The sequence below is a fragment of the Phalaenopsis equestris genome, unplaced genomic scaffold, assembly GCF_001263595.1.
Source record: "Phalaenopsis equestris unplaced genomic scaffold, ASM126359v1 Scaffold000002, whole genome shotgun sequence".
Lineage (NCBI taxonomy): Eukaryota > Viridiplantae > Streptophyta > Magnoliopsida > Asparagales > Orchidaceae > Phalaenopsis > Phalaenopsis equestris.
The window spans coordinates 10,334,609-10,347,056 of NW_018164444.1; the positions used below are offsets into that span (position 1 = coordinate 10,334,609).

A 12,448-nucleotide genomic window follows, 5' to 3' on the forward strand; every position below is an offset into this window, starting at 1 on the left:
GTCGTGTAGTGAGATAGTGTATCGGCTCCAGTAAATTTTCCCAATTATAACCACTCTCGTCCATTGTACAACGAATATCTTACCCTAAAAAACAACGTAGTCTTTTCTCGAATTTGAGACACGAATTCTTCAGCACACATCAGTATTCGTCTAAACATGAATTTAAAAATCTAAAGTAGATTTTAATAAAAAGTTGATGAAAATATTATTATATTTTTTTTTTCCTCAAATTTTAAATTGCTAAAACAAACATGCTTATATTCTCTCAACTCCATTTCAAGATTACATCAAAAACTTTCTATTATGATCAAAAAAACAAATTGGTGCAAAGCTACATAAAAGTAACAATAGGGTATTTATTCGCTATATTGTTCTACTTGATTACTGAATTTACAATTTACACCCTAACAATCAAATATTATCATTCAACCACAAGAATCAGTAAGAAAGGACAGAATCAAAGTAATGCCGTGGCAGAACCACAACTCCCGTGGAATCGCCTCTGCTGACACAGACGTCTCCCAATCCGATTCTCTCAACTCCTCTCCTCCATCCCGCCGCCGCCGCCGCCACCGTCCGCGGCATTGCTGGCGGCATCAACCGACATTGTCCCCTCTCTTCTGCTCCCGCTCCGCAACCTTATCAGACCGTAAAGCTTCCTGAACTCCCTCACCGTAGCATCCTTTCCAACCCCTATTCTCTCTGAAGTGCAACTGATCAGCTCCGACTCCGACAGCCGCCGGCTTCCGGTTGAAAACCCCGTGACGATCGACTTTTCAGCCCCGCCGAAAGAAGTGGATCGTTGCAGGGCGTTGATGACGGATTTGAGCGCTCGGCTCGGCGATCCGCGATTAGCGATCATGATTTCGCCAATCTCTGCGGGGCTTAGTTTTGTTCCGGTCTGAAACCCTTCTTCCACCTGCGGGAAGAGCTTGTGATCTTTAAGCCCTAGGTAGCTGCTCGCCAGAGATTTGAAGGCTGTGAAATCGCAGAGGGGAAAATTGATATGAACATCGAGACGACCTGGCCGAGTCACCGCCGAATCGAGCGTCTCCTTGCTGACGCTTGCCGTGAATACCATCACCCGCTCTTCGGCGCAGCAAGAGAAGACACCATCCATGAAGTTTAGCATCCTGCTGATGTCTCCGGCGGCGGCGAGGTACCGGTCGAGATCTTCGATTAAGATTATGGATCTGGGACTCGTATCAAGGAGGAGCGAGCGGAGATCGGTAGCATCAGAGACGACGGAGAGGTCGAGGTCATAGATATCGTAGCAGAGAAATCGCGCCATGGCAACGACGAAGCTTGATTTTCCGGTACCCGGAGGGCCATGGAGGAGGTAGCTTCGCTTCCACACGCGGCCAAGCCGCGTATAATAGGCTCGCCCCTTTAGAAACGATTCAAGATCGGACATCACCCTGTTCTTGATATCCTGTTCCATTGCCACCGTCTCCATCGTAGCTGGATGCGTCATCGGAACCGATCTCCACTTCCCGCCGGCGATCGTATACATCATAATTTCCTTCCGACGGTTCTCGATCTCCCCCGCCGCGTTCTCCACATACTGAAGATACGGCCGGAGCACGCGGTACCGATCCTGCCTCCGAAGCCGGAGCACAAGGCACCCCCCATCGCCGCCCCCTGGAAGAGAACTCCACGAAACCCGAGCGCCGAGGAAAAAATCGTAAACCACCTGTCCGGCTGCAAGCTGGGCCGAGAACTCGTTATGCCGGACACCGGAGGAGAACAGATTGGTGTGATCAGAATCCTCAGCAGCGGGAAGCGCGGCGACGTAGGCTGCCGCTTTCCTATACAAAGGATTCTCCTGCAATCCTTCACCATATCGGGGGACATTGAAGCTCTGATACGCCTGCGTTCTTTCCTCTCCCCATCGCCATAATCGCCCGAGTAGGTATAGCAGGGATTTCAGGGACAACACGAAACGAAGTATCGAAAGGCCGAAGAGAACGGCGACGGCCGCTCGGAGGAGGCTCGCCGCCGAGAGTCTCGCCGCCGATGAGGCGATCATTGGATTGGAGAAGACGGAGAGAAGGGAGAAAGAAGATGAGCTATTAGTTTCGGGGATCAGAGCATTTGATTTCCTTTCTTTTATGGTAAGAAATTTATAGTGATTGAAATTCCTGCTTTTTGTTAGCGATGGATGAGAGCCATGATTCTAAGCTTGGAATGAGAAATCGGCGTGCCATTTGGACTTTACGGGTAGCTGATGAAATGGTCCAACTAAATATAGTAGCTGATGAAATGGTCCAACTAAATCGATATATATATTAAATATAAATTAGGAATTTAAGAACAATATATAATATTTTCATAATTAACTACGATGGCATGAATTAATATGTTCAATTGGATGGTACTTGATTGTTAATTCAATCCAAGTTATTAAACATTAATATTAAGCAAGTATTGTTAAGTATGAGGTGGACAAGCAACGTTTTGTTGTGTTTGACCTTTTGGAGTACAGGAGAAAAATGCAAGTTTCAAAGTCTCAAGCGACAACATCATCCTTCCATAAATGGCCGGTGATTATCTATTGCTTGCTGGAAATTTGTGGTAATAGAGTTCACATTTTAATTTTTATTTTTGAGTGCTTCTATTGATATGACAATAGGGGGTGGGGGGGTCAAATAGTCTGATCTCAATTTGACTTGAGCAAATCATTTTAACATAGAGTATAATAATCATTTGGTCAAAATTTAAGTTTAAGTCAAATCTAAGCTCTTGGGATAGATATAGGTCAAATTTGATGACCCTAAATGGAGATTATGAGTGAAAAATTAAATTGTGTTAGGACTTCGATCACGAACCTAATCTAAAGGTTGATTGAGTCAACTCAAATGTGAATTTTCTTTTTTCAACTTAGGTTCACATATGGCCAAATTTTGACACTCATTATTATAAATTAATAGTTTAAGTCATGCAAATTGTATACGCCTAAAAAACCTTTGGACTGCCTAATTGTCAAACTGAAGAATTGCCTGAATGTCGAACTGTCCGGATGTCGAATTGATCAACTGCGAATTGTAGAACTTTCCAATTGCCAAATTGTTTAGCTGTCAAATTGTTGAACTACTTAGTCGTCGAATTATCGAACTATCCAGCTATCGAATTGCCAAGTTGTTGAACTACTAAATTCAATTACATGGTAAGACATAACATAAAACTACAAGAATTATATAAAGGTGCATGATGTGATATAAAGCTGCAAAATGTGACATAATATTATGTATATTTTTATATTTTTATTATGTACGATGAAAAAAGAGGACCATGACTTATAAATAAAGTTCTAATATAGGAGAAAAAATGGCTCTTTCTTCCATGGGCTACTCCTCATGTGTTTCTTTCTCCCTCTTATGCTCAACGATAGTAGGATTTGGGCATAATCTATGGACAATACGAGACTCTACGTCCTAAAAAAATTCAACATCGTGAAAGGTACGGTGAATGTGGATATATTCCTAAAATCTGAAATTGTGCAGGACAACCAACATCATACTATATAATTTTTCACTAGGTAAGTATCATATCCTTGAATCTTTAATTTTTGTCTAATTTATTTTATATAATTTTTCTTTAGTGCTTTTGTTTTTTAAAATATTTTTTTTTTGGTAAATCAAGAAACTTGCCTCTCTTAAGCAAGTTATGTAAGAGTAAAATAAAATACGTCTAAAAATTTAGATCATACTTGGTTCAATAGTCAAATGCTGGGGCTGACTTTGAAAAAACTCTTTTCAGAAATATAGCTTGGTTGAATATAAAATGAAGTCAATTAACATAAAGATCATAGATCAGAATATCTCAATCTATGTAAAGTTGAAAAATTATGATGACTGCTCCCTATAGGTGTAGCCAAAGTGCCCCAAGTCGAAGGATAATCCAAATTTAATGAAATCGCTTTTATCCACTTACTATTGAGTTATATTATAATGAAACAATCAATCTAGTCACATAAAAAAATAAAGACAATTTATTTTTTTACTGATAATAACTATCCATTTAAGACCATCGGGTCGACTATAAAATCTCTGAAGGTGAGTCATAATGCCTCCAAGACAAAATACTTGAGGTATAGCCAAAATGTGGAGGTATAGCCAAAATGCCCTAGGATTATTTCCTATAGAAGTGCTAAGAGCTCACATATAGATGAATAGTTACTAGAAAACGAAATATATTGCCCATTTTTTATCAAAATTATTTTTTATATGTATTGTTGAATTCATATTTGAAAAAATTAGTATACGCTTGCCTTATAAAGGAGTAATGCATAGCTTCATGTTTTTTATTCACTTTTTACGCAGTTGTCTGCCAAAGAAATAAGGGAAATAGCAAAATAAATGTACACACTTGTAGAGGCCTTCCTAGATGCCTAACTTAGAACTGATAAACTGCCAAACTGGTGAATTGTTTAACTATAGAACTGCCCAACAGTCAAATTCTGCAGCTATCTAATTGACCAACTATCGCATTGTTGAATTGCCCTGCTAACAAATTATCGAATTGTCCTGCTGTTTAATCGTAGAATTGTCAAGCTGTCAAATTCCCTAGCTACCAAATTGTTGAACTACCTAGCTTCTAAACTACCAAGTTATCGAATTGCCTAGCATTCAAATTGTTGAACTACCCAGTTGCTGAATTGCCCAACTGTTGAACTACCTAAGTGTTAACTTAAACTGCATAACACGACATGACATAAAGTTGTAGAATATGACATAAATCTGTATGATATGATATAACATTATGTATCTTTTTATATTTTTATTTTGTACCATGAAAGGAAAGACCGAAGACTTATAATTAGATGCCAAATATAAAATTAAAAGAGAAGGAAAATGACTCTCTCTTCCCATCCCATGGGCTACTCCTCTCTCTCTCTCTCTCTCTTCTTCTCAATGCCAGTAATATTTGGGCATAACTCACAGACAATACGATACTCTACGATCTAAAAAGATTCAACACAAACATATAACTAACTTTGATGGTCAATGATAATGTTTACAGTTAATAGTAAGCGACAGACATCAACATCCTAAGCACGACTTATTAATTTGGACTACTAATGAATATAGTCTTCATTGTACACTACCAATATGTATTAACCAACAAGTGACAACATTCATTAAACATCAATGTTAGCCAATAAAAGACATCAAATTTCGACATACATCCTCAGCCTTAAAAGATGAAAAGATAGTTGGTGAAAACATTCACTTATGAGAGAGAAGATAAATATTCTTTTATGGAACTTGAGTCTAATAACAATTAAATTAGAAATTAATGATTATTAGTTAATTATTAGAGTGTAAATTGAACTTAAATCTCTTATTTGAAGGAAAAACTATCTATCAACTAGTTCATGAGCCTTACAAAACATAACATTCACAACCAAACAGTTGTATGTATGATAATCTAAAGGCTGTGAAGATTTGGGCCAGCAATGATTGGGCCCACCTCAAATTTGAGGTTGGTTGGGATTCTGCTTGCTAAACCCCAGCTGTGAAATTATCATAAAAGATTTATTTCCACACTTCCCACTGGGCCCACTTCTGAACTGGGTACCACCCAGAGAGAGATTGGTTGAATGACATCTACTTCGATTTAATATTCAAAATTATATTTTATATAATTTCTTTCTAATATTTTAATTAAAAAAAAATGAACTTACTTTTGTGAGAAATAATACAAATGTAACCTTTTTTAAGGAAGAATTACTTGCTCACAGCTCAATTTCTATATGTTTACATATTTAACATATTCATTGCAAATTTTGCATATTTGCAACATTGTCTGTAGGGGGTGTAAACGAGTCACTTGTGTTCGGCTCGTTTATATTTCGAGCTCAAATGTTTTATGTTCGGCTCATTTTCTTAGCAAGTCGAACATGAGTCATTCACGAATAAATAGTCGTTTTGACGACCCTAATCACGTAGCCATCAGATGTTAAGGATTGGGGCAAGATTTAAAACATCATTTGAATCTAATTTAATAATTTTTATTCTATTTTCTTCATTAATACTTTTAATTGATTATAAATCTTTGTAGCATTGTAGTTAACTAAATTTTAAAAAAAAGACAACTCATAAATATATATATATATATATAAAATTGAATAGTAGTATTTCGAGCCAAAACGAGCCGAACACGAACGAACAAATATTTGTTCATGTTGTTCGTGTTCGGCTCGTTAACTTAGCGATCGAACAGAACACGAGCTATTCGCGAACAACGAGCCGTTCTGACAGCCCTATGTAAAAGCCTCATTTTTTAGTGTTTAAATAACACTTTACATGGTGTTATTTGTATCATGTCAGATTGTTATAGCATATCAGCTCAGCTAACATATTAATTAATAGTTTTATATAAAAACAATTCAAATAATTTCAATGTCCTAATTATGTGATATTTAAATATCTTTTACAATTAGTCAATATAATGATATGTTCACATATTTCATTATTCTTCTTAAAAATGTCTTCCTTGCATTAAATTTAAAATCAGACACGTTATCATACTGTCAAGGAAAAAATATATGCACATGCTCTTTTGTTGGCATTATAGATATTTAGATTGGCACTAAGTAGAAGTGCCAATCTAAATTTATATTTAAAATTAGAGTTATAATTATAGACAAATAAGAAAAAAAAGATGGATTATTTTATACCTAAAGTGTAAGGATGTAAATGCTTACAATATTTTATAGATAAATCATTTTATTTGTTGCCTAATTTTCGAAGTATGTCGGCTTAATAAAATGGTGGTGGGTGATGAATTTGTGGCTTGTATTTCATGCACGCACAAAACATATCGAGGCTGATTACCATTTTGTTTGTGATTGAGTAAAATCTTGTAAAATTTATGTTCATCATATTTCCATTGAGGATTGGTTCGCCAATAAGTATCAATGTCATTACCGCGCTGAAAATTGCCTAAGAGACGACATAACCAAAAAACTTCAACGAAAACTAAAGCCAAGGCCCTATACTCAGCTTCAGTGGAAGACTGAGCAACTGTTGATTGCTTTTTGACTTGTCAAGAAATCATAGTTAGTCTAAGAAACGCACAATAGGTTGAAATAGAGTTACGGTCATTGAGATTAACAACCTAATCAGAATATGAATATGTATGAAGTATAGGAGGATCATAATGTATTTGTATAGTTTTGGTAATGGAACAAATAAGATATCTCAATAAGCATTTAATTGAACAAAATAAATGTGCAGTGGTTGATGAGGTGTTGACACAAATTACTAACCGCAAATGCAATGTTTGGCCAAGTATTAGTGAGTTACTCTAATAATCTACCGACATGCCTATACAAGTGAGGATTGTAAAACTACTACATATTATCAACCATAATTTGGTTTTTAAATGGAGATGGATTTTGCAATGGTTTACAATCACTCATGCTAGCTTGTCGAATAAGCTCTTATGTAAAGTTAAATTGACTTAGATGTAAGGTAAAAGTTGTTGTGATCTAAATACCAAGGAAACTGATAATGAGAATTGTGGTGGCGAGGAAGATGTTGAAACATAAACAAATGCATCGTGATGAGGAAGACGTTGAAGCAAAAACAGATGTAAGACGTGGAGAGTACATGTATTCTCTTATAGTAGTTTAGGGGATTATGAAGGAGCATTTTGGAAGGAAAAAATAGGTTGGATATATTCAACATGATGAGGCACAAGCAAACAAGTCTTACTTCTCTCCACATGGCCTCTGCACAAAGCTCTGAGACTCGTGCTCGTACCTTATTTCTAGTATAAACTCTTTTAGGGGGTTCTAAAAGTACATAATAAAGTGAAAAATAAGACTCAACCTGCAATATAAAGGTTAGCACGTGCTATATCACACAATTTGTTAAAATATTGTATCGATGGGAGGAGAGCTAAGCATTGCCTATAAAAATATATTTATCAAAATCATAAATAAGCTCCTCCCTTTTGGATACAACACCTAGTCTCACACTTAACAAAGCATGCAAAACACTCAAAGTATGCAAAAACTATCACAAAACAATGAACAAATGTATAAAAATCTCTAAATACATCGTAGCCCTAGTTCTAAACAACAACTACAAAGTGTTGCCTAACCAACATCAAAGTATAAGACATGCATTGCAGGGTCACCAAGCTAGCCCCCTCTTGACCATCTGAATGAAGTAGCCCTCGTCACGACAAGTGGTAGAGGTTAGCCCAGACTAGATAAACAGAAGACGGTGCTACTTTCCCTATTACAACAACAGGTCAAACTAAGGGTAGCTGAAGCACAACCACTAACGTGCTGACACATGCAAACTAGCACTATAGAAGGAAGATGAATATTGTACTCAAATGAAGCAAAACACTCAATACATGTAGATGCACAACATGCAAATCAAGTGCATGGAAGCTAAGCCTTAAAGGAATGATATGAAAAATACAACAAAGGTGGATAAGTGCAACAAAGACATCGATCAAGCGAGTGCAACAAATGCAGACTCTTGATCCAACATAAAATCAGTCATAATATATATGCATAATGCAACCCTGAGTTAGAAATATGGTGCCACAGGATTGCGAAAATAATCTCAGGGTACTCATATTCAGTCCTAGAAAGGACATCAAGCACAACACTGATGAAATACTAAACATGCAACAAAAATGAAATAACAAGCAAAATATAAGTCGAACAACTTAAAACATATATATGCTCACCCTTAAGTAGTCACAAGGCTTCGGTACTTTCGTACACGCCTCGCCATAAAGTCCATAAAAGGTGAAACTAAAATAGAATGAGCTTATGCCAGGTCATATTTACGAGCGACATAGCCAACACAAGCCTAGACAATTTGTCAGACTAAACAGAAACACCACGTACATGAAAGGGTGTGCCAGCGGATTGGGAGGATGAGTCCCTGGGTAAACCATCTACAAAGATAGAAAACCCACCTATCTGGGATAACCAAACTCGATCAAAAATGTGACCAAGCAAGTCAAAGATAGGTCGTCACTGTTGACTTCACTTTCGGTCAACTCTTCGCTCACACTCAAAATAAACTCAAATCAGTTTCAAACTCAAGCTCTGTTCAAATTGAGTTGAGAATAGCGAGATCAATTTGTTCAAATTTCATTTGATCTTTAATAAAAAATCTCAATTTTTGTGGGGTGGGACACACCATTGGATACGAAATTCCTTAAATAATATCAGCCAAAATTGACTCCACTATTAAATTCCTTGATTTTTTTTTTCTTTCATACGGGTTTTTGGCATCACTTTTGACGTCGTATGTGTAGGATGTCCACTTGAACACTTTCAAACCATGTCCAATTTACCGTAGTTTAAGACACCCATTTGAATCTCCTAAACAACTTTAGTATCTTCAATGTCCAAGTAGTGTGAGTTTAGGAGTTAGTTGAATTTGAATGTTGGCCTTAATGTTGTTCAAATAAAACTTTAGCTATAGAGGTATTGCAATATCTCCCATTTTAGCGGTACATTTTACATTTGTTGAGATCCTATATTTGATGATTGCGCAGACATAACTATGAAAAAAAAGAAGGAAGAAGCTTCTAAAGATTACCATTGGGATGTAGGTTTGATACCATAAAGAGAGTATAAATAGAGAATTCTACTCAAGGCACCTTTCCTCTATAATTTTTCTTATCCTTCTGATTACATAAGAGTCACTATTTATAGACGCAAATGTATAAAAATTAGTTATAAGAGAAGGTGATCAAAGTGTAGAGTTGAATTCAGTTATAGGAAAACGACTGAGATAAATTATTGTACTGTCATAGCTTGTATGTAGGTGAAGTTTAAAAAATAATAAAAAAAATGTTTGAATTTATTTCTTTTTTAGACTTTTATAAAATGAACTATACATAATCAAAAATTATATTTAGTTATGTAATTAATCATAATAAATTTGTACATATGAATTAATGAGGTGGCATGTAACAAGCTAATTAATATAGTCATAATCCTTATACATTATTTTTCAATTGATTACATATGATGATATATTCTATTAAATATATGATAGTTGGTCAAGAAGTAATAATTTACATTTAAGAAGTAGATATTTATCCAAACAACACTTTCATAAATAATTTTATAATTTGAAAGTTTGTAGAAGTTTAAGGACAAGAAATAATATGAGTATCTAGAGTTATATTAATTAAGTAATAATAAACTACAATATTTTGTCTTTCATGGTATATCAGCTTGGTATCATTTAGATGATACTATTATTATCAACATATAGATGAATGAGATCCTCCTGAGGACAATCAAGTTTAATAGCATCTACATAACAATATAATTTTTTATCATGCTATTGATATTGCATGATCTTCAAATTTTGTAAATGGTTTATATGCACATGAATTTTCTCACTCTTCTATAAGATTAAATAAACATCAAGGAATATATACTATCTTCTCACTTATCTACTAATATCATAACACCATACTTAATCCACATATCATATCTCAACAATTGAAAACAATAATTATAAAAATACACAACGTGACAAGGTGTCTTAATAAGATTTCAAATTATTAAATGAACAACATACAATTACTAGTGATGAGAATTTTGCTTAAATTACATTCTGAATCCAAGGAAATATCCAACCAAACAATAGTCAACTAGTTTAGTCTAAATACTAATTATCTATATGTGGTGGAATCAGGAAGTGCATATCCTTTCTCACTATGATGCTTTTTGTTTTCTTTTAATGGAGTATCTATAAGGAAATCATCTTAAAGGTTTGACAAAGAAATTGGATTCTATGTATACTTGTGTTGATTTAAAAATGTACCAAAGGAGTTGTGTATATTTCCTAAGAAGTAAGCGAGGACTCATAAATTATTCATATGAACTATGGCTTAAAGGTGTTACTAAAGTGGATTAATCAGAGTCAAACTTGACCCAATTATAATGATGTTATCAACATAAATTAGAAGAATGACAATTCCATTGGATTTGTTATATAGATATAGAGCAGAGTAATCAAAATTTATCAAAGTATAGACTGAGAGCCTACTTCAAACCATATATTCAACACTTCAATTTGCATTTTTTCAAATGAGAGTTTAATTTACAATTATTTCTTGAGATATGCATGAAAAAAAATTTTTTATAACCATTCGTTGAAATGACCATCCATATGATGTAAACATGGTGGTAATCATTTGTACTATGGATATTTTTATTATAGGGAAAACATCTCTAATAATAAACAACATATTTTTATTATCACCAAGAATAATCAACAATGTTTTATAATGAGCAAGAATATTATTAGAGTGTTTTTGATAGAGTAAATTCATTTGCATTTGTTGTTTTAATATTTAGAGGATGTTGAATAATCTCCTATGCATGCTTATTCAGAAGAGTTTGGAGTTTTTCAATCATTAGCTCTATTCAAGAGTCATGTTTGCTAGCCTCTAAAAAAACTTAAATGAATTGAAATAGAGGCCAATGTGATTCGAAAACTCATATCGAGAAAGAGTTAGCTAAAACAATAGCAAGCTCACCCATATAATCCCTAAGATTTAACGCACCAAATCCACTATTTATATTATAGACATATCCATTAGTATTAGTTTTAGGGTTTTTTTGGGGCAGCTGCAAGGTATTTAAAAACAGCTGTGAAACTGTAGAAAAATAATTTGATATTCAAAAAGCTGCGACGGCTATTACATTTTTTTTAAAAATAAGTCAGACTGCAGCTAGAACACTGCCGTCACACCTAGCCATGATCGGTGGGAAAACACACACCAACAAATTTTTGAAAAAGCTGTCAAAACGTAGTTTATCTAATCAAACAAAACTACACTGCCGTGCCAAACATACCCTTAATATAACCATGATTGAATTTACACAGGCTCAGGGATTCAAATGAAAATGATCATTGAAACGATCATTACTAAAAATATGTCAAAGTGCTTTGCGAGCCACAAATTTGCAACCTCTAAACCTCTTATAAGAAATAAGAAATTAAATTAGCCAAACATATTAGAATCATTATAAGATACAAATTTCATATTATCAAATAACGATGACTTTATCAAGCTTTCAATCTCAATATTTATTTGGCGTAGTAAAATGACTAACACATATTATAACTTTTTAGGGGAATTTACATGCATACCACACACTTCTTTTGTATTTACATGTCTAACACCTTAATATTCATATTAACTTTCATGTCACTCAAATATGTAACAATAAATCCAAAATTCAACTGTCCTTATATTTTTAAAGGTAAAATGCACATTTTCATGTATTAGTTTATGATACTATGGTGTTATAGATGTAAATATTAAACTTTAGATGTTATATATGTAAATACATAGGAATTGTGTGTTATTCATGCAAATTTTCCTTTTTTTTATTGAATTATCAGATATTACTCATAATAATAAAACGATAAATATGTAA

General features: G+C 34.6%; 1 protein-coding gene across 1 annotated transcript; it reads right to left on the bottom strand.

The window, feature by feature from the left end:
- Positions 1 to 329: 329 nt before the first annotated feature.
- On the bottom strand, positions 330 to 2,029 carry LOC110028473 (AAA-ATPase At2g46620-like). Its single transcript, XM_020730365.1, has one exon. It carries the CDS (start codon positions 2,027 to 2,029, stop codon positions 536 to 538), a length of 1,494 nt encoding a protein of 497 aa, XP_020586024.1. The 3' UTR covers positions 330 to 535.
- Between the last annotated feature and the right edge of the window lie 10,419 nt (positions 2,030 to 12,448).

Excerpts from the sequence above, each read along its gene's own strand:
- LOC110028473 (XM_020730365.1), bottom strand. The coding sequence starts at position 2,029 with ATGATCGCCTCATCGGCGGCGAGACTCTCGGCGGCGAGCCTCCTCCGA.